The 24,841-nt window shown below is 29.3% G+C and overlaps 1 protein-coding gene across 1 annotated transcript; it reads right to left on the bottom strand.

The window, feature by feature from the left end:
• Positions 1 to 16: 16 nt before the first annotated feature.
• Positions 17 to 23,111, bottom strand: LOC119677421 (serine-rich adhesin for platelets). The gene is made up of 6 exons (XM_038088760.1): positions 23,044 to 23,111; positions 17,377 to 21,339; positions 16,459 to 16,578; positions 580 to 840; positions 272 to 466; positions 17 to 199 (listed from the first exon to the last, which is right to left on the bottom strand). Exons 2-6 carry the CDS (start codon positions 20,395 to 20,397, stop codon positions 122 to 124), a joined length of 3,675 nt encoding a protein of 1,224 aa, XP_037944688.1. The 5' UTR covers positions 20,398 to 21,339; positions 23,044 to 23,111; the 3' UTR covers positions 17 to 121.
• Between the last annotated feature and the right edge of the window lie 1,730 nt (positions 23,112 to 24,841).

The raw sequence follows: 24,841 nt of genomic DNA, 5'->3' as shown, positions 1-24,841 counted from the left end.
TACAAAATGGAATCGATATAAAAGCATTATATGCTCTTACAACATATTTAATATGAACAGAAGTAAAAGCAAAAGTATTTATTTACTTAATTATTAAGTAAAAATTTTAAAATTAATAAAATTAGTCTGACATTTTATCGAGTAAATGCTTCGGGATATCAATAACCTTAATAACTCTGTCCTTCGATGAAGTTAAAACCTATAAATAATAAGAAAAGAAGTAATTTTAATTATTAATCGGTTCTTATAACTGCGTTACACAACCACTGACCTTATTTCCAATTACTTCCAAAGCCAATACTAATTTTCCGGAACCGGGAAAACTTCCAATTTGCGTATTTGTTTCTTTATTTATTATATATATGTAACCATCATAACAACCAGCGAATAAGTATTTGTCTTTATATGGTTTCATTGATACAATGCCATTGCCACAATTCTTCACAACAGCTATTTGGGTTCCAGTCTGTTGAATTAGAAAAATATTATTTAATTAAATGCAATGCAATTAACGCAGTTTAAATTTAAAAATAATTTATTATTAAATAATGTAATCAAATTATTACTGTAATATCATACCATAATATCATATTTGTAAATTTCCTTATTATTGGTGCCACAATAAATATGACCAAAGTCCAGCATTATGCTGTAGATATGTGCAGTTCTGGGCATGTCTAGTGTGCGCAATAGTAGACCAGTGTCAGCATCACGAATGTTTACCGCATTTACTTTTGATGCTATAATCAATATTTTACGTACTCCCTCCTTAATTGCTTTTAAAGCAATTACCGGACTATGTGTGGAACAGATTGGACTTTTTGCATATGACTTCACCTGCTAATTAAAAGAATTACGAAAATTATAATTAAATGTTTATGTCATAAATAAATTAAAAAAAAATAATTGTGTCAGGAATGAAAGTCAAAAATATTATCTTCCTTGTATTGCCAAATAGAGTATTGCCTAATAGGCAGGTATGCATAAACACTAAGGGATTGTTCATATTATACACTTCCAATGCAGCGATTTTGGAGCGTTCTTTAATCGTAGGTGTTCACACTAGGGATTTAACGGCTCATTAAGAGATATGTCAGTAATAAAATGGAAAACATATTACGTCATAGAAATATACATATATGAAATTAGAATTCAGTACAAAATTACATGAAACTATTTGTAATTTTTCCTGTTAAAAGGCAAATGAAAGAAACGAAGGGGTGAGACTAATTAGTTGCAACTTTGAATTGTAAACTTCAGTGTTTATTATGTGTAAGTTTTTAGTAATAATATTTGAATAATATATAACAAATGACAACATTTAACCATTTTTTCAATTAAAGACAAAAATGTAGGAGAAAAAAATAAAAAAAAAAAAAACAAAAATCAGGATGTGAAATGTGATATGTCAGGACCGCACATTTTCATTCGAATATGGACGCTCTGCATAACAGTGTACATAATCCGTCGTTGGTATTATGCTCGATAGGTCATTATGTATGTCTCTATGTCTTGTCGAAGTCTTCGATAACGAATATTGCCGTTCCCAACTGGGATCTTATCAAAAATGCAAAAACATAATGTATATTATTATTGTTTTTGTTCATTTATTTCCTACAGATCTATTTTCATGATCAGTATTTCTTGAAATCAAGAGTTTTTGCCTACCCGACCTTGCAGTCCCTGTTTGAAGTTTTAAGCGTGCGTCGAAATCACCTATGAAACTCTAGTGCTTAGTTTTAGCCAAGTGCCATGCAACTCTTTGAAAAGTCTGTTACGAGGATGTACGGGTAGAATATTGGTAGTTCAATGGATTTGAAGCAGAAATATACATATCTTGGGGAGATAAGTAGTCATAAAAGCCTCAGAAAAATGCAACACATTTAATATATTTAATAAATATGCCAAACATAGTTTCTGATGATTTTACTATTACATAGCAATAAAATAATTTAGATAAAGTTACAAAAGATAAAGTTTTAATAATATCACGATAAATATTATGAAATTATAATATTAATTTAATAATAAAAAATAATTATTTTATGATATTTTTACTAAATAAAATATTATCTGTAACGAAAACTTTTATATACGGTTTTTCGTGTATTCCCTCTGGGAGGGTATTTATGATACTTAAAATTAAATTGAAATCCCGTGACAAGTGTAAATACACAATGTTAAAGAATATCGTAGTCAATTAAAACCAAAAAATTCCCAAACGGATTGTTCATGGTAAATTTCTAATATTTCTTTATACTTATTAAACGGGTTCAGTACTTAACTTCAATATCATTTTTTTATCGAAAAATGCACAATTTTATTAACTATAACTATTATTAATTATAATAATTATAATTATTAATTATAATTCAAAAATCGTTTCCATTGTAGAAAGCAATGCATTTCTTCACGAAAATGAAGCATGGACATTTGAAGATATTATAAGTGATTTATCAACCACTTCATATAAGTAGAAGTCAGACTTTTTAACAGCAATACCGTATATCTTTTATTGATTTACATATTTATATAGCATACTGCTTTTCAACAAACTACAAGTCTTTGCAAGTAGATTTTTCCATTAAATTATCATGCAAGTCTAAGTCACCTTTGATATATTTATGCAAATAGAATAGTCTTCTTCAATTAAGCTGGTAAAACTAGTCACCCATATTTTACTGTTGCATATAATTTGCCATAATTTAATTTAATTTTGAAATATTGGAAGGCTATGATGACGTCTTATATTACATTATATTGTATTATTGTCTAAAAGTTGCAATCCTAGAAAAACTTTACTAGCAAAGTAATCGCATAACCCAAATAAAGCGACTACTAATACGTGTGGTATAGGAATGTTATACACATAGATTCTGACAAATTGAGATTCATACACATGAAATTTAACTTAGGTATATACAAACGTTATGGACTACAGTAAAATCAATGTATCAATTGAAACTAATATGTTCCGGCGATCTCTAACAAAAAGGTGAAGAATTTCGTGCAAGTGAAACAGGATTAATAAAAAAGAACAGAGTCAATCTAGAATAAAATCAAAAGATATGAAGTGTGAACAAACGTCTTTAGACTTAGATAGCTAAATTTTTGTAAAACAGTAAAAATACTAAATAACCGGATCCGATAGATATTAACGAAATGTTTTATATGTCAGAACTTTCAAAATCTTTATAATCAAGATCGCATTCTATATTCTATATATTCTAAACTGGCAGACTAAAAGAAATTGATATAGAGAAGTATATCTTGCCTCAGTTGATGTATTGTCATATCTTGTCTTGAGATTACCACTACTTACATTAAAAAAAAACGATGCGTTTGGGTTTGTTAACATACGGTTAATCAGAGAATGGAACAAAAATATTTTTAAGAACAAATGTGTGAGAACAATTCAAAAAACATGAGTTAGACCAAAATTTATTTAAATACATTTTTTATATTCAGATTAAAGAGTTTCGTAATTCAATGCATATATGTTAAAACTCAGAGCTAAAAAATAGTTTTGAAATATGACTGTGGTAGTATTACGTTTTTAGACAGGAACGCAGCCAGAAAAGGGGTTTGAAAGACTGTAGGTCAATCTGAAATGAATCGAAGGATTATAGTTAAGCATATGTATATTGAGTAATATAAAGAGTTATATATAGTATACTGGTTAATATATAGATGGTGTTGTCGCTCATATATCTGGCAAATCTAATCCGATTAATGAAGACGTGTTTGAAAGGTGATATTTTAAGCCACATTTTTTTAAGGTAGTTGTGTAATTCGTCATTAGTTTAAAAATTTTTTATTTAAATATAAATGAAATATCTGAAGAAATAAACTATGTGAGGTTTTATTACTATATAAACGATGAAAATCCTGCAAAAACATGCCGAAAAATTTAACGGAAAGAATGCTGTGAGTGAATGTCGGCTTCAGTAGTGGTTTACTGCACTTCAACTACATAACTGTTTGACAGTTGGTTGATGTTTGGGTAACACATAAATTTATACAAAGAAATTTGATTGCCCGAATACCATCAGTTAAACGCTGCCGAAACACAACGCAATCTAAATATTTTTGACGTAAATCATAAAGGGTGATAAAAAATTTATTAAATATCCAGAATATCCAACGTAAAATGTCATGATAAAAGGCCGGTAATCCGCTATAAACCAATTCAAAGCCTAGATTGACGACATATAAGGTTACATTAATTGTTTGTTGAGATTGGAAGCGTTACGCAATATTATTTTTAAATGGATTAGACCTTTTCATTAAGATTAATGTTTTTTAATGGCTGAAATTCCAAAGTTAATTCCAAGAAAATTCGGAACGTTACAAATTTAAGGTTAGAAATAAATAGAAAAAATATTTTCACTTTAATTACAGTCAGTTTCTGGCACAAAATATTTACAGCGGTTGCGGTGTTTTGTTTTGCTGGGAGCTCTGCTAAAGAACCCTTAAATTCTATTCTATACTATTCTAGACGAAATATGAACGTATTGTTCGAACCACTTACCGGTACGAAGTTTTGAGTTAATGGTACTTGAAAGAGACCATCCAAAAAAAATTATTTTATAAAAACTTGACAATATATAAAATTAAAATTTGACAATAAAGCCAAAAAAATTTTTTAATGGGGTTTTCGATTTTCAAATTTGCGTTTAATCTAGACTTGTAATGTCATGCAATGGTTTATGGATTAGGCTAAGGCCTTTCTGCTTTGCGACCAGCTTGATCTTTTTTGCACCCCTTTGTATTAACACATTTAGTATCTCGAGGAATAGAATAAGCTCCTTCGGCGAGAGTTTTTGAAGATCTTCATCCTCTAGTTGGTATGTACCTAATACATTGTTTTTTCTGTGTCGTAGTGCATCATTGTTGGGGATCAGATGTTCCATAGACTCTTTCTCACAGCAAAATCTGCAAATATTTGTATCGGATATACCTATTTTGTGTAGGTGTTCATTGCAGGCGGCGTGGCCTGTTAGTGCACCAGAGAATGAGTTTAGACTCTTCTTGTTTAAGTTAAGAACGATGTTTGCTCTTTTGACATTAAAAGTCAAGAATTTTTTTGAATGATTTAGGCCGTCTGTGCCATTCCAATATTCAATGTTTCTTTGTTGGATCCATTTTTTGATCTTCTGTTTTATTTTCTTTTTATTGAAGTCAAATGGGCCGATGAAAGGCTCTTTTGTCCCTTTTTTGACATAAAGGTCCGCCTTTTCGTTGCCTTCGTGTCCTTCATGTCTGGGTACCCAAATTAGAGAAACCTGTAATCTAGACTTACTCCCGATCTATCAAATAAATAAATACATATGTATACCGAATTAAATCATACTTTATTTTTCAAGTCATATAAAACAGTTTTATATATCAGCGTAATCGTGCTACTCTGGCAAAATATCTAGAGTGTTATAAATCAATCCTGTGTGTTATACATTTTGCTCGAGATTTACCAATCGGACATGAATATTGCACTAAAAGTGTATGTCGATTGAAAAAATTACCTCAGAGTTAGAAGTCTCGAATTGTTTTACGTGATTTCCTGTCGGGATAACTCAACATCACGGTGCTCTTAACACACATATTAATATAAAGCGTCAATCAACGTCCCATTGGCCTTCCTTATTCCGCCGGTACCAATGAAGAAATTCATGTAAGTCATAACTTCCACCTTGGTGAGATGCGAGGCCTACCTTAAACCTCTGCTACAATTTGGGCTGTAGCACCCGGTGTGAAACGCACTCCACGGCGAATGAATGATAATCCAATACCAAATCATTCTTCCCGCGTACGTTTGGGTATCAACCGACAGCCACTACGAAGCCAACGCCAATGGTCAGAACAGCCGAAGCTGCGTGCCACTGACACCCGTAGTACCAGATCGGTTCATCTCTGGTCAGATGTCGCGAGTGCCGTGCTCACTCACTACCATTTGCAATTCTTACATAAGTGTCAAACTGGCACTGGGGAATTTTAGTCGCCTCTTACGACAAGCAATCCTAACCGCGGGAGTATTCTTTTCCCCTCTCCGCAGGGAAATACCCCAGAGTTACCAATCGAAAACGCATAAGTAAACAAAAAATTTTATAAGTAAACAAACCTATTTATGTGAATTGATTAGTAATGCCGTCATTTCATCAAAGCCAAAGTTAATTTTTTTTATGTTACATATAACAAAAACAATTTTTCAAATTCATGTTTTGAATTGATATTTTACTATTATAGCAAATTTTATTTATTTATCTTAAAGAGCAATAAATTATAATCAAAATCTCTACAAAGAAATATTTCAGCATATATTTTTTTTATTCTTATTGTATAAGTTTTGTTTTGGCATATGCAAAAAGCTCTTAATTTTAATTAAACTGACAGCTAAATTTGGTATTATTTTAGTTTGTTTCTTTTATAATTAAAATGTCATATAGTTTGTGCATAATCTATTTAAATGAATTTATATACGACTGTAAATGCATATAAAATAGTTGCAATAAAAAGCAAAAAAAAAAAAAAATGAATTCCTGCACATCGCTCCACAGCTCACTTTTTATGTACAACAGTAGAATGTTTTATTTATTTAGTGGATGCAAGTACGACAATACAATAAACAATAAAAAGAGTTGCTTACAGCAAAATATTGCAAACAATTTGATTCGTCTGATACAACCAATGAGAAATGGGGAAAACACCCACAAAAACACTTTCCAGACAGTCGTTAAGAGCCAACCAAAGAAAAGCTAAGCAAAGGCAACTTTCCAATTGCAACAGGCATAAGCATAAGCACAGGCACAGGCACAAGCATAAACACTGACAGACGCTACAGACACTACAGAGATGGAGGCAATAACAGAGGCATAACAGAATAACAGAGGAACATACATAAAATAGTAAACAGCAATCCAGTGGCGGTGTAATGGGTATTTATTAAAAGCATATGGCATATGAAAAACTACTATTTATTTAAAAGCACACTTGACTATCTACATGCAGATTTCCTTTTTATATTTTTGCTATTTTTGCTATGATAGCATAAATATAAGCAAAGAAAAAATGGAAGCAAAAATAAAAGAAATTAAAAATGCAAGTCATATGTTGTGTTGGTAGGACAGGACATGCGCAGTGATGTTGTGTTATCACAGAAAATGCAACACAATAACACAACAGAGTATGAAGCATTTAACGAGAGACGAAGGATGCACACTCATACCCCCACGCGTTAAAGCTAAGCACAAAGTCTTTGCAGCACACAATAATGCATAGCAACACTTAGCAGTATACAACACTGCACTGCAGTGTTGGTAGATTTTTTGGGGTGGTGTGAGAAAGAGAGCAACCTGCATAAACAAAAACTTCACCAAAATATCTACAATACAACTTACGAGTAAATAAATATAATCATGAGTCTGAGTCTGAGTTTGAGTTTGAGTCTAGCACGATGTAGCATCGGTGAGCGCTCGTTTTAGTTTAAATATGGGGAGAGTAGACTTTTTAACAATCGTAGACATAGCAGAACAACAACAACATTGCATTAGTAACAGGAGCAATAACGACGAAAGGCAGTAAACAAGAAATATTTAGAATGCAACGCCTTAAAAGCGAAGAGTGTTCGAGTTGTTTTGGGCGCAAGAGTGAGAGTAGGAAAGAAAGAGTTGCATTTAAACAAAACATATAAATGTACATAAACGAAATACACAACATAAACTAAATAAATATAAGCAAAATCATATACAAACTGCATTGGCAATTGCAGGCTAGGAGCAGGCTGTCAAGAAGGCAATGGTGTAGAGCGGCATAGACCTGAGAACATGTTGTGGCATGCAACGCCTTAGAACTGGGTGTGTTTTCTGCGACGACTAATAAAATGCACCTCACTGCTGTTGTGCATGCTTTAGTTGTATATAAACAAAACTATATAACTACAAAACAATAAACACTAAATATGTATACAGAATAGAGTGAAAGGCGTACAGATAGATATATGACTAATACCAGTTATATACCAAAAAGTGTGGAGTGTATTTAAAAGACTTGGAAAACTTTTCTGGGAGTGCCATTTCAAGGGTTTTATTCAACGTATTATATATATATTACATATTAATAAATTTATATCTTATAAATTTAGTTCGAGGAAAAAAGGTTTGCATTACTATTAAATGCAAGTACATATATTATAATTTCCTCGATTAGAATTTAGAAATGATCAGGAATCCAAATTCATATTTTTATATATGAACTATAATACATATATATTATTATAATAACATTATATATTATTATAACATTATATTTTATGTACCATAATATATTTTATTATAATAATATTATATATTATATAATAGTAATAATAATAATATGAACTACTATTTTATATATACATATGTGGATGATTTATATTATATGTTAATATCTTGTAGATTTTGTTAATAAAAAAGCACATACATTATAATTATCTAAATAAGAATATAAAAATGATTGCAAAATCAACTTTATATATTTTTATATACTATTGATTTTTAAAAACATTCAAAATAATTCAGATATATACCACAATTTCACCACATATACTACTCGTATTTTTTAGAGCACATCATATTTTACGATTTTTTTATAATATCAATGGAAAAGATAAAACTTTTTGGTAGAACTGTGACTTAATTATTTTATAAAGAAATAAACTAAAGTGTTTTTTAAGATCAGTTCAAAAATTTTATTTTTAAACAATGAAACTCTTATTACAGAGATCTTCAAAAGGTGTATTTGGTTGCTCTAAAGTCTCTCATTTGTATGCAAAACACAAACACTACTCTCTTGCTATAACAGACAAGTTATGAAGTGTCTTATCATATAAGAGACTATATAAAGAAATGTCGTGAAAGCGATTAGCGATGTATAGTGAATCTTCATTGGAAATTTTTCCTTATTTAGAACGTTCTGTTATTTAAACGCGATGTCTTCTGAAGCAACCTTTTTGCTTCGATAATAAAATGGATTGGAAAAGTTAAGACTCATGGATCTTTGCGTATAAGAATAACCTTTTAAAAACTACGTTTTGAAAATGTCTTAAGCAGAAATGGAAATAATGCTATGATAAAGGAATGCAAAAATATGAAGATCATAAAGAAAAACATTTTTTACACATTTTTTTACACATAATATTTTTAGCTTAATAAAAAATATGATATACATAAAATATTTAATATAAAATAAAATAATAAAAAATGACTTTAATATAAAATAATAATAAAAAAAAGACTTTCGTATACAAAAAACAAAACAAATTAGTTGAAGATCCAATTGAACAACTCACGTCGACAAAAAGAAAGACATAATTTGATAATAAAAAGAAAACAGACTGTACTATAGACTGTGGATACAATTATAACACAAGAGAAATATTTAAATCACAGCTTTAAGAACATAACAATACACAGTAGATATCTCCAAATAATTGTGTTGATGTAAATGCGTTCTCAAATTAAAATTAATTTGAGAATGTAATAAGTATAAGGTGGTAAAAATCTTTCTTGGATACGGGATTAAAATTGTACCGCCCAGTAATCAGTAACCGCACGGGGCGGTACACAGATCATAGATCAGTCATAAAAGCTGAATAATCATGAAACTTATGAGAAACACACAAATTAGTCAGTGAGATGGGTGGGACTCTGCAGAGTCCATAACTTGTCAAAGAGTAAAAGTGCCCAGAAGCACTAACTCGGAAGAGGCTTAACTAAGAAGAATATTAGAAGTTGATAGGTTTAAATAAAGTTATGCGAAGAGTGTGTTTAGTACATTTACTTAAACTAGACTTTTAATGATTCATATGTAAGATGCAACTAATAATATTATCATATGATAAATGTTGATTGAAAGTACCTGAATCTTTTTTCTTTGAAGTTACTTAGCAAACAATATTAAGATATGCATTATAGCAACAACGTTGTTTAAAGTTATTTTTTGACGACCTTTGCAGAAATCGCCTATATATATATGGAATTTTTTACTATAATAGTAAATAACTTTTTGTAATCAAGGAAAAACTACTTATTCAATAAATATCGTTTTGTGTTTGTGTAAAAACCAACCATATAATTTAGACGCTAGGGACAGTGTGAAAACAGTTTAGAATTCAAGGTGAGATTTTAGATTGTATTGCACAATATTAGCAAAAGTATAACTAGGAGATTTGTAATAAAAATAATATTCCTTGTTTTAGTTTCTCAGGTCAGTTTTCTCAGGTTATATCTGAATGTATATACTATAGTCTGGCAACTTTGATATAAAGAAGTTAAAATATAATCAATAACGAAAAGTCTTTTAATACTTTGAACTTTAACTTTATATTTACCTAAATTTTAGATATGAATATAAGATACAAAAACGGTACGATCGAAATGACTTAATTTAATAAAGGTGAGATGTGATCTCATTCGGATAAATGGTGATAATATTGTTCAATCCAAACCCACGTATGCTCGTTTCGTAATGTGAGAGGAATCAAAGATTTGGGATATTGCTTGAATGGATAGCCTGGAGAGCTATATTATAAAAAGGCAGTTCTTTCTTAGGAAAATATTGGAAATATTATGGGTTACTATAATCGGTTTTCTCAAGAATATGTAGTCGTTAAGAACTTGTGTTTATTTGGGATGTAATGACATTTTCTGAACAAATAACAGTATTAAGTAATTTTAGTGATAACTAATATCTAACTGAACAAGTGATGTGTTGTACGGTATAAATATATTTCTTTTCAATATGTATGTTATATGTATTGCAAGGCAGTTATAGTTTCCGCAATATTAATAACGTACTCTTAAAAGACACTACACTCATCGGAAAGAATATCATTTTTGTACATATTTTTGTTGTAAAGTAAGTTTAATCCTAAAGGTTTATCAGATCGCTTTTTGCTTACTTACTATGTTGTATGTTCTAGGTTAGGGCTGTACAGACCAGATAATATCGCGGGACAATACAAAGCACTGTATTAGATGACCGTAGAAATAAATATATACGTTCATAATTTTTCGATAATGATAAATTTTATTTTTTATTAATTCTTTATTAATTTATCTTTTACAACTCTATCATTGTCAGCATTATTAATATTAATTGTTGCTATACGAAAAATATTTTATTTTTAATGTGATGCTAAATTAAAATTGTACAAAGAAATATATACTAAAGTCTTTGTCAATTAAGTAAATTAACCTGAAATGTAATAAATTATTTAAAACATTTTTATTAATTTATTTGGGATATCATAGAAATACAAAACTTGCCTAATTGTAGTAGATTAAAAATATGTCGCAGGCTGCATAAATATTAGTATGAATGCCGCATGAGGCTCGTAGGCCGTACTTTGGACATCAGTGTTCTAAATGAATGGCTAACCTAAAGAATACAATTACCACAAAGACTTTAATTTCTTTGGAATTTATATAATTCGAATATGCCAAATTCGGTAAAGAGATTTCTAATAGATATAAGACCTAAATAAGGCATATAAGTAGAACATTGTTTTATAGCGACTTTTAATAAACTTCATAAATATTTTCTTACTTCATAGAGTGCAGAAAAATTAGTTTATAAGGTTCCCGAGAACCTCCCATTTTGGAATTAAAAATGTAAGTACGATATATAGTGCGTTCATAGATAGGTAAGGAAAGTGGGAGGCCAGTAGGCTATGTTCAATTATTTTAAATGCATTTCTGATTTTGCCTATGGATAGAAGTAAAGAGTTTTAAATTAGAGAAGTGCAAAACAGTGGCTGTTTAAATGTTCATCACTTTACGCTTCCCAGGCTCAAAATAAAATTAAAAGAAACAATTTGAACAGAAAGAGATGGCAGAAATTTAAATATCTAAATAAAACAAATTAAATAAACATTTATATTGCAATGTTGGTAGGAGAATGTATATTCCCAAATGATATATAAATAATAGTATATACAAGAAACAATAATAGACTAAAACTGAAACGCCTTCAAATTGAAGTTGTTGTATGTGTTGTTATTTCTAAATAAAAGTGCATTATTTTGTGAAAAAGAGTACGAAAGAAATAGAAAACATGCCAATATGAGAAAGCGAAAAAGGGAGAGAGTAAGCAATAGTTGCACATAAACAAAACTAACTAAATACAACACAAGCTAAATAAACATAAGCATATACATGCCATGCCGCCTATATAAAGGCGCAGCTAGGAGTGTGTAGCTATGTAGTTGGATGCAATGATTGCGCAGGGATGGGGAGCCGAAAGGCAACGACATCCTAGTTGCAGGAAAGATTTGTGCATAGCTCAAATTTTATGAGCTTTAGCAGATGGGGCACATTTACTGCACACTGCGCACTTTCGGATGCAGCAATGTATCTGTATTTGTGCATTCTTAAATAAATAAATTTGCATCGAATTACTTTTATTTTTTTTCTTGTGCAGTTTTTTCTGTTTATTTTTATTTTATTTTTTCATATGCAATAATGAAAGCAGAATTGTAGGAAAAAAAATGTACATAAATAAATTGCGTTATCAAACTGAAATAGGCAACGTAAATTATAATCACGTCCTGGCAATAAATTTCAAATCGAACATTATGACTCCGGCATACCAACTACTCGAAATTGGTAACATGAAAAACAGATTAAGTACGTACTTCTACCCTTCGAATGGAGTAAAGGAAAATGTAAAACGTTGATTTAAATTTATAAAAAAAAAACAAAATAATGAAGTATAACTCCATTGGGGTATTCTTATTGTAGCGTGTACTTAAAAATTGGATGACTTTTATTGTCTAGACACGATATAATTCCAACGCAGGAGATTGGGTCCCGTGAAAGCATTTTTAATAAGATAAAAATAATTTTTTAATTGCTCTATATAGTATTTAAACTGGTTAGAGTTTATATAAACAATTTCTATTAATTAAATTTGATTTTATTGTCAATAATGGCGACAGCGACAATTTTACTTAATAAAAACTATTGTATTTAATAGGGAGGTTTCAAAAAATATTGAATTGCAACAACAAAATTCCATTTTTTTAATTCATTGAAGTTTTGGTTGAATGTACAGCTGTTTCGAGTATTGCCAAATACCAATCAGTGGTCTTTTGGAATTATTTCTTATATTTAATTATTAAAAAATAATAATATAGTATTAATTATTCTATAGCTGGTTTATATAACACATGAAATAATTTTATTAATAAACTTTCATAGCAAATTAATAAAAAAACTACAAGTTTGAACATACAAATCAAGTATGGTCTTGGCTTATTTAGCTAGCTGATGAAGACTAACTCTGTTCTTCAAATTTGACAGAGTGCGAGTTAAATTCTTGGTACTTACAGTCTTGAAAAATTATTTACAAATACAGTGGTCGTCCAGTATAACGAACGCTCGATATTACGAATTTTCGATATAACGAACACCCAAAATATTTACATTGATTGTTCTATATAACGAACGAAAAAAAAAATTCTGCTCCATATTACGAACAAAAAATTTTTTGTTTCTTATTCGTTTTTGTTTTATACAAATTATGCTTTTGAATATAATTTTACTATAAAACTAGCATTATTCAGCTTAGAATATGCATGTAATTGTCCGTTTTTTTTTTCTGAGAAAAATGCCTATATATGGCAAAATGCATATATGCAGGCGCCACTGATCTGTTGTTCACAAATTCAGTTTATCATATACGAAATACTATCCAGACATACATATGTACATATTAAGGTGTTTATATTTAATATGTATTTGTTTGAAAATATCATTTAAAAATTAATTTGACAAAGCCGGACGTTTAAATCGTTGTGAATTAAATTTTAGTTTTTATATAAAAGCAAAAATGATGAAAAGAAATCGTTTAACTGTTGAAACAATATTGGCAATTTTAGATGATATTGGTAAGGAAAAGTCTTGAGTGTAGTAAAAAACAAACAAAAATTAATGATTTTTTTTACTCTACACTATGATTGAATGCGTCCTTTCTTATAAATAATTTTTGTAACAACCGAATAAAAAATACTTTTAAATAAATATATACTCGTACGTGTTTATAAGTTAATTTATGAACTCAAATATATGAAATCTCCTAAAAATAACCATATTGGTAGGTAAATGTATAACATTCGATATTACGAATTTTTCGATATAACGAACAAGGGGTGCAACATAAAATTCGTTATATTGGACGTCCACTGTATTTGCAATGCTTCAAACAGCTGTATGGTCAGCTAAAAATTCAATTAATTATAAATAATAAAATTTTGTTGCAATTTACTACTGTACAAAATCTATCAAGTTCTATTAATGTTAAAAAGAAATATTGTTATAATTATATTATTTCCTAACAAATATTGTTATAAAAACAAATATTGATACAATATCTTACACAAAAGTTTAGTCTACAATATACGTTTTCTAAATTGCTATGATCGATCCGACAGCTTTTAAGGGTCATGCTATACAGAAAATCATATCATAACTGTCAATTTTCTCTATTTATTACTATTTTGGCATGTTTTTTGTGGTTAAATTTAAAAGATATTAATTCATACATATTTACTTCTAATAGGCGTAAATTCTGACATTTATTGGTGAGCAACACTGTTTTGACCAACGCGACGAGGCACACAAAGCCTAATCACCGTGGCCAAATTGAAATTGAAATTTCTATTTCTCTCATTCTCAATTTTTAGTTTATATTGGAAACAAACAAAATTTTAAATTTGACTTGACTATGCCCCTCTGTTTAAAATGGTTCTTAGCTAGGCGAATTTTATCTTGGTAAGGCGAATTCGTTAAAATTTGTTTTATTATTCGCTTGAAAATGATTTAATATAGCAAAGAGCTGAAACTAGTAAACAACTGGTACGTTCGATTCATCAGTTATTACCTAGGCTAGTTTTATATATTCTAATTCTAAAATATAATAACAACTTAGTTTAAAGATTCAAAACTGAACAAAAAACATACCAGCCAGCTGCTTCGATTAAAGCGTAAGCTGCTCAGCATAACGGTATCGGTGCTGATAGGTTATTGCGCACCAGGAAGACGTGCTATGAGACTATAATAACTTTTGTCGGGATTGTGACTTGCGAATGCGATTTAGCCAAGTTTATAGACTTGTCAGGTTAGTTCACTTTTGCTGGAATATACTCGCTTGCTATACTTCAAGATAATGATGTCACAATTTTTCAAATTAAAATGTCAGTTTATAGTGTAATGTATAATTTGTAGATAGTTTGCGAATCGAACGCAGCAATTGTAAGACTATGACTTTCAGAATGAGATGATTAAATAATAATAATATGAGCATTATATTGGCATATATTGTAATAAATATATGAAGAATATTTAATGAAAAAGTGCTGGGAAGCACATGGTTTCCTTTTCTCTTTCTCAACACACTGATGCTATACAGGCTTCTACTGCACAATATATTACTTTAGTATGGTTGTCAGCACCTAATCTGGTCTATTTGAAAAAGAACAAAACCAAGAGTTAAAAATCATATCAACAAAAATAATTTCTTAAATTGTTTTGAAATGATTCTAACCTTTAGTTGTTTTTTTTAACAGTGAAAAATCTAAAATGAATTCCAAGCTACAGTTCTGATAATTACAAAACGGTATAAATCCGAAAAATAATAAATAGTTTTGCATATTCACTTGAATTGGAGTTTTAAGGCTATCATTAAAATAATATAATAGTTATTTTAAAAACTTGGATGGAATGAGGAAAGGTAGAGTATTTGGTTGAAGTGAAGACAAGCATATCAAGGCAAGCATAATTTCGAACAAAATCCGGGTCATGATGTAGAAATCTCGTAGTTTAAATGTAGTGAATCTATAAGACAATATGGATCAAATTCGTTTACATAAAGGGGTAAGACAATTGGATGATGACATGAAGAAATTGTCACAATTAGAGCACAATCATGTTGATTGTATTGCTTAGTTTGATGTATCTTCAAAAACAAAAACAAAATATTTACACATAAGAAAATATACTTAGCTAATGATCATTTACAATATTCATTGTAAGATATAAAAAAATTTTTTTGGAAAAAATATACGATTATGGAAGTTGCTGAAGGAAGTTTATTGCAGTTACAGGTATTAAAAAGTGTATATGATGTTAAAAGATTAAAGAAATCGATTATATAAAGTTAGCGAGAATCTAAGGTCGGCACTATCTTCCATCCATGATCTTACTCACGATAATATAGCATGATTAAGATAAAATACTATTTATTTTGTTATATACCTTATTAATAAGAAAAATACAATGACAAAGAAAGAATGACAAAGCAAAAGAACAATGACAGCTTTATTTGTGCTTATCTATGCGGGTTAAGTACACACATGGATATTCCCACTGCTTGCTTTTATAACATTAATATAGTTATTGTAATATGTGAAAAATTTTATTTACTTACTGTTGTTTCATACTTGTATACATTTCCCCATCTACTACCAATATATATTACACCCCACGCAACATCGAGGGTTTGCAAAGGTTCCGTCAGATCAATAGACATTAAATTGGTTTCCAAATTCTGTAAAACGCAAAGAATAAATAATAATATTATATACAGAATATCATTTTTATAGAATGTATTGTATATGCAGGATATATTATATTTCTATATGGAGTTTCTTTTGTTCAAGATGTCATAAATTTAAAACAGTAGCAATAAAAAGTAGTCCACTTTAATGCCTTGCATAGATCACAACCACATCCAGTAACTGAATGTGATTTGCATATAAAATTTCCAACAATTTTGAATCAACCGCAGAAGCTGACTAAACTTTGTAGGATCGTGAATGCAACTTGCATTTTGCAGATGTAGTCTTCGGGCGACATATTGATTGTTGTAAGAAAACAGCACATAATAGCTAGAAAATTACTTATCGGGAAATGTTTTAGAAATTCGAAGACACTAATAAATAAATTTTAAATAAATGCGGTTTCTTAAAACTAACAGATAATTTTTAGATTAAATCACATTAATTTTAAAAGAGGCTTTTATTACAAAAATACAACAACATATTATCGAATATTTCTTATCAGAACACACAAGATTTGGTAACTAATGAATGCACTCAGAGAAAATAACTTTAAATTGATATTATATGAAGGAAATAAAATGTGGTTTATAAAAACTTCGTATAAGTTCTTTAGAGCTATTAAGATTTAATTAATCTTAATAGCTAATATTAAAAATGGATTTGTCTTCCATTTTTTGAATAAATAAACCATCGGAATATATACATATATATATATATAATACAAAATTTAAATAATTTAAAATACCACGTTTAATAATAACAATAATAATAAAAAAGCTAATTACCTTTAGAAGTGTTTTTCTCATAAAACCATCCAGAGAAACAGTGAATAACTCTCCCGAATCATTAAGATACATATCTGTAATTGCCTCTCCATGTTTACGTTGCTGTTTTTCTAATTTCAGATCGTTCAAGTTAAATTTATAGACTATACCATCGTCACAAGCTGCTATGATACCATCTTCTGCAACAATGAGTTGAGATACCGGATGATCTACACCTTTAAGAAAACCGCTTGGTATGTGTGCATATGTATAATAAGTTTTACTGACGTCTGTACTTGAGGTTGTGTCTTTAGTACTAAAAGATGAGGATTTAGAATATGATTTGGGTATAACTGCTGAAGGTATAGGTTTTTTTTGGTATTCTTTAGTATTGCTTGATTTTGATGATTCTTTGTTATCTCCTGATTTTTTCTTGCGTTTTGGTGATGTAGCGTCATTATAACAATTACGTGGACGTTTAGCATTATTGATGTTATCGGAGTCAGTAGTATTAGTTGAAGTATTAGCAGTAGTATTAGTACCAATAGACTTACTTCTTCGTTGCTTTGATCCAGATTTTTTCACGTTGGTTTTATTACTTGTAGAACTATTTGAATTCGAACTTGTTTCGGTTGCAGTTTCGATTATAGATTCACTTGTTATCGGCGGTGTGTTGGATTTGATTACAGTAGATGGACTTTTATTTACACTTATTTGTTTATTTTCATTTTTAACAACTGTTTGTGTATTGCACGCAATAGGACTTATTGTGTTTCGTCCAGAATTGTATAACATAAAGTTTTGCTGTTGTATTTCCTGTATTTGCCTGATGATATCTATTTTGCTCCGCTCAAATTTATTTATCATATCATCAAAAAATATTTTACGTTTTTCAAGCTCCATTATTTTAATATCATTTTCACGTATACTTTTAACAACATCCTCGCCAATAGGACTATGATAACGTATTGCCTCTAGATCAACCAGCGGAAAAGTGTTATTCACTGCTAGAGAAGTATTCAAACTACTTATGCCATTTAAGTTTGAAAATTCTGTTGCCAAGAATGTGGATTCATTGATTAAATTACCACCTACTCGTATTAAATTTGTTTGTGAAATTTGCCTGTTACATTCAAAAACATTATTGCTCTGATTTGGTGAAAATTTATTGTCCGTCTCAGACGGAGTTGTATTTTTTTCAACAACATTGGCAACACTGTGCGTGATAATCTCATTTGGGTTGTCTTCTGTTGTATTTTGTTCACTTGGATTTTGAGACATATCAATTCTTTGACTTGCAATCATTTCATTAGAATTTTCTGCAGTGTCAGCATTTTTTTCTTCCACGCTTGCTCCTCCTGACATGTCCTCATTCACACTCGTTTGATGTTGAGTTGGCGTTGATTGCAGAGTCGAATTTTTAATCTTTTCAGTTGATTCCTTTGATGAAGCCTTCGTTTTATGTTCGTTGTTGGTAATAACTTTTTCTGCTGCGTTGACATTTTTGTGCATTACAGACTCTGTCTGTTTTCTGGATTCCTTCGAGTTATTGCTTTCGGTTTCTTCAGCTTTTTGCTCATTTTTATCACTAGTATAATCAGAGTTTTTAGAGTTTTTATGAGTTTGTGGTTTCATTAAATCATTATTGTTGCAATTCGTATTCGTTTTGTTGAGGTTGGTTTCATTTTCAGCAATTTCTTTCTGTTTATTCTTAACGTTAACAATTTCACGTTTTAGAAACTCTAAAGCCATACCTCTATTGCCTGATTTTAGATTTCGTTGTATAGTGCTAATTTGCTGTTTAGTATATGTACCAATGTTATAATTACTGGTACATATCATTGATATAAAATGCAATTTAGAGTAAGATGAACCGCTATAGTTCGAACGATAACGTTTGGTTAAACGTTCACTAATATATGGCAACACTAAGTTTTCGAATTCTTTAATAACACTCTCCGATTCTATTTTAACCTTTAAATGATGCTGTTTGGCAGATGAAATATCTCTTTGTACAGATGAGTCAGAGTCTGAGTCGCTGTCGGAAGATGACGATGAGCTAGAGCTTGAACTTGAACTACTAGATGATGCTGATGAAGATGACGAGGACTCAATTACAATAACTTCGTTTGTGCGTAAGCTCTTTTTGTGTTTTACTCTACGCCACTTTTTTTCTTTTTTAATAGTGATTTCTGGTAATTTTTCAAGAGGCTCTAATTTGGGGGAACATCTTTCTACAGACGTACGTTCTACGCTTTTGCTACGCTTACATTGTAAACAATCTTTCTCATTACAGAAATGTTTCATTTCTTTAATAGAATTATCTGTACAATTTTCGGAAGTCACTAATTTGGCAGAATGCTTTGATGTAGGTGAACACTTTACACTTTCAATACCCTTTGTTTCATTTAGAGAACTACGTGGAGATTTTTCTGGTGTTAAATGCTTCTCTGTGTATGAATTTTGAATGAATTCAGTTCCAATACGGTTTTGCTCTGCACAATTGTCTGCGCAGTCCGCAGTACTAGGTGAACTTGAAGTTTTTGTTGGGGTCTTAGTATGTGCTAACATCATATCTTCGAAATTTTTCTGAATTAAAAAATGCAAAGAATCATCAAACCCTTTTTTTGGTTCAACTTCAACAATTTGTTGGTTTCGAATATTAGTTAAACCATTTGTTTCAGTACCATTAATATTATTGTTATTAAAACACGAATAAGTAATGCTTGTGGGTGGTGAAATAACATCGTGACTTAAAATTTCCAAGTGTTCACGAGACTGTAGTGTATTTGAATTTCCACCTAAATCAATACCGAAAGCTTGACTTAATTCAGCTAAAACACCGTCTGGTATATGTATAGAGTCGATTATTTCATCTGGTAAAAATTCAAGATTGCTTGCATCTTTCACTGGATCCAGATTTATATCTTTCATTTGTTTACGAATTTCGTCGTGTAAACGCTTACGTGCCTGTAACTTAAGTGCTTCATCATATTTTGTCCCGCAATTGTTGATGACATTTTGTATTTGTATTTTATCCATATTAACGACCTTTTCAATTAAAATTTCAGCTGGATCACTGCTTGTACTACAACTCGAGGTTTTACGTTGCCTAGATTTAAATTCTGGAAAGATATTAGGTTTGCAAAAAGTTGATTGCAATTTTATTGTATTTGAACTAGGATCATACTCGGTAAACAAATCGTCTCTAACAAGTCTTTGAATTGGTACGATCGATATTTTAGGTTGATCGTTTTCTACGGTATCTAACTTTTTGTTATTATCGCTTGTTATTTTTCCTCTTTCTCCAATATCCACGCCTAATAGTTTTGCCAAAGTATCTATATTTACAATTGTATCTGTTTCGTTTTTAGAATCTTGTACATGTGGTGTGGTTATTGCGGACGTTTCAGTTGTATCTTTAAATTTCGTATAGAAATCTTTATGTTTTAAACAATTTTGTTGTTTTCTCTTGACTGGTTTTCGATTTGTAATTCCTTTAATATTTTTTTCACGTATACTTATTTTAGACGTATTGCTTTGAAATTTATTTATTTTATTTCCGGCATCTGTATCTGTAGATGTTATTGGAACTTCAGTTGAAGACGTTGATTGCTTGTTTAAATGTATATTATGGGAAATCGAATTTACTTTATTATTCTTAATATTAGAATTACTGTTAACACTAGAATTTATGGATTCTTCTACACTTTGTTCTTCATCAGCGTCAAAATGACTTTGAGAATTATTTTTATTGTTGTTGTTATTTCTATTATTATTATTATTTTTATTATAAAATTGGTTATTTCCTTTATTATTATGGTTCCCCCAATTATACTTCGGATAAGCGCTTCTTTTAAAATTGTTATTATTATTATAATTTTTAAATCGATTATAATTCCAAATGCGATTATTATTATTTGAATTATGTTGATAACGATTGTTAAAGTTAAATCGGTTATTATTTTGTTTATATCCGTTGTACTGAAAATTTAAAAAAAAAATAGTATATTATAAATATAGAATAATTAGTATAGTGTTAAATATAAGACTATAACAAAGATAAATATCAAATTATTTATGAAAATATTTAAAATCTATAAAATAATAATTACAAAAAAATTCACTCGAATAAAAAACTATAAGCTATAAGCTTGCATGATATCTGCAAATATGTATAATAAATTGAATCTTACCGTTAAATTTTTAATACAGATTTTAAAAAAAAAAGTTATTTATACAAAACATATACGTTTATTAAAATCATAAAATTAAGATAATTATATTTGATTGGATATATACACAAAAGAGTAAATCTTCTTTACTCTCAAACTATATTCAACAAAATCTTGAAACTACAAATATATTAGTAATATATTATTATTATATATATTCTTAAAGTATATAAATTATAATATAGTATAATAATTTAATAATCAGATATTAATACTATGTGACAAAAAGAAGTGTTTTTTTTTTAGTTTTTCAAGAATTTAAAGTTAAACGATATATATGCATCTGAATGAAATTTTTTTCACGAAAAGGAAATCCAATTCTTCTATTGAGATGCCTCGTAGTGATATCAGTCTTATGGTATCAGTCTTTTCACTTACAGGTTATAGATTAGGTAACCATGCTAGAAGATTGAATCTCCCATTCAAACATACCTGTCGCAGTTGTGGGGAAGACGATGAATCTACTAGTTCGTACCCCTCATCTATTTTGCTTTTACCCAGCTCATACATGGCTACGACTCAACACTTTACGGGTTCCCTTCCTTGAGAATCTAGATCAACTACAAGACCTCCCACTAAACAAGATTCTAAGCTTCGCCCAATGTTCTAAGTGGTTTTAAACTCTGCGTTTCTACATTATACGGTAAAACAATGGACCAATAGGCCTTAGTGGATCCCTTAAGAATCGCCGATATAACTTAACCTAATCTAAGTTTAATATTCGGTTGTAGAGCTAAAATTTACAAAACAATTTTTTCCTTGACATCTAGAAAATTTTTTAAATTTAAGATACGAATGTAAAGATACATTCTATCTTTACACAAATTAAGGATCATGTAGTATATTCAAAAACTTTATGACGATAAATGTACGAATTTGACAAGAAAAAACATTTTTCTGTTTATGGTGAGAGAAATTTAATACAATTTCTCACAGATCATTTTTCAACAAAAAATTGTCATGAAGAACTATAACATGTAATCAAGATTTTACAAAGACACTGAAGATGGGGTCCACTTCACAAATATATTATTAAAAAAGTGAACTAAATACGGTTGCAGAGTCTTGTAATCCTAAATGTGTTCAGTTAAGAAACTAATGATTGTATGTGTTCCGATTCTGAATATAATAATTAAAAAAGGTAAAATTATTGAAATTATTGAATAACTAAGACTTTGTCAAATTCTTATGGAATTTTGGTTAAGTTAAATTTTATTTAAAAAGATTAATATTCTTAAAATGTTATAACTGTTATGAAATTTGAGACATTGTTATTCAGTCCTCTTAAGAGTTTCCTCATTAATATGTGTAAAATATTTAACTAAAAAATTATTACAATAAACAAAATATATAACATTTTTTAATTCTAAAATCTAAAAACATAAAATACCTACTCGTAATAATAAAACTTATCTATTTAAATTAAAGAAGATTAGTTATTAAAGATTTTTACCGGATTTTTATAGTAACCGTTTGGATTGTATTTGAAGTTGTTGTTACGATATGGGTAGTTCCTTATTCCATTTCTGAAAAACAAAGAGTAAAATTAATTATACAAATATTTTACATAGGTTTATATATATATATATATATATATATATATATATATTTATAGGCTTATAAATATAGGTTTATATATTTAAATATAACTTAGTATAAATAATTTATATGCTGATGTATGCAGCGATACCGCTGATTAGCGTGGATTGCTTAATATAACCTATGTTCGATGTTCGAGCAGATCTATGTTGCAAGAAACGAGAAAAGAATTACAATATACGAATAAAAAGAAGAGGGTTGTTTAAGATAAGAAATGGATGAGAGGTCAATAGTGTCTAGCGGGTCTTAGTGTACTTTGACTTTTGACATACATTGTAAAATATAGTAATAAATTAGATGTTTGATTTTAGATTAAAATAATTCACTACATGGGTAAGGAAATAGATTCGATGAGATATTAGAAATGTGAAGAAGGTTATTTAAGATAAGATTTGGATGAGGGGTTTATAATGTGTAGCGGGCCTTAGTGTACTTTGATTTTTGTAATACGTTGTAAACTTCATTAATAAATTAGGTTTCTAAATTTAGATTACAATATATCACTATATGGGTTAGAAAATGGATTATGTAGAAGATTATAACTGCGGGGAAGGTTTTTTGGAATAAGGAAGGGATGCAGGGTTTATAATGACTTTTAAAACACATTAAATTTAAGTAAATTAAAATATCTAAAATATATTATAATCTTTTACTTATTTATGGATGTTTAAACCCTTATTTAGAATTATTTCCAATCTCTTCGATTTAGTTTTTTTTTCGAGATTTAAGAGCATATTTTAACATGTTAGTTTTTGAATCAATTTGGATCCAAAAACGTCTACCAATATAAAGAGCATTTCAATAAGTTAAACTATATATCAAAAACTATATACAAAAGAATATTATGTATTTTGGTCATAGCATAATTATTTAGGCATAAATAGCGAACAGTAATAGTATTGGCTTCATTAATAATATGCCTTACAGTATGAAAAATGTGTGTATTACACGTTAGTCAAACTTAAGTGTAACAAGAAATTACTATTCATTTCTATATCATACTACAGTAAATTACAATTTAATCTTTTAAAACTATTTCTATAAAATTTAAAAGATTTGAAATTTAAATAAAACTTTATATATCAAAACTAAAAATATATATATATAATGATATATAAATATCAGTCCATATCCATGCCTTAGACAAGCAAAATAATTAAACTGTAATTTAAGTGTCTTGAAAAATATTTAATTTTACATTTGTCTCTTAAATGTTATTTTACTCTTTCCATTTTATTATTCCAAAATTGCCAAGTCAAAATACTTTTACAAAATTTGAAAATTATTTCAAGCTGTTGCACATTCACCCATATACACTCACCCACAAAGTTATCTCAAGAAAAACTTATTACACACTTCTAAAACATATTATCGTGTAGAACAAGGAGTATTACAGTGCGTATGAGCAACAATTAGTTCGACTACAAACCACGCTACTAATATGCACTGCTTAAGGCACCTGCGAAGAACTGTTCAGTAAGTTGGCATTGTAATTTCGTTGTTTTGTTGCTTAGAAGAGTTAAATGTGTTCATATTTATGAGTCTCGTAAAACTCAATGATATACGAAATGGATATAAGAAAAAGTAAATGCTACATTTTTACTTCTCTAAGTTAACAAAGTGCTACGCCAGCCACCAAGGTAAATACCTAA

Source organism: Teleopsis dalmanni, chromosome 2, assembly GCF_002237135.1.
Source record: "Teleopsis dalmanni isolate 2A chromosome 2, ASM223713v2, whole genome shotgun sequence".
Classification (NCBI taxonomy): Eukaryota; Metazoa; Arthropoda; class Insecta; order Diptera; family Diopsidae; genus Teleopsis; species Teleopsis dalmanni.
The sequence above is the reverse complement of the archived record's forward strand: the minus strand, read 5'-3'. Positions and strand labels throughout refer to the sequence as shown.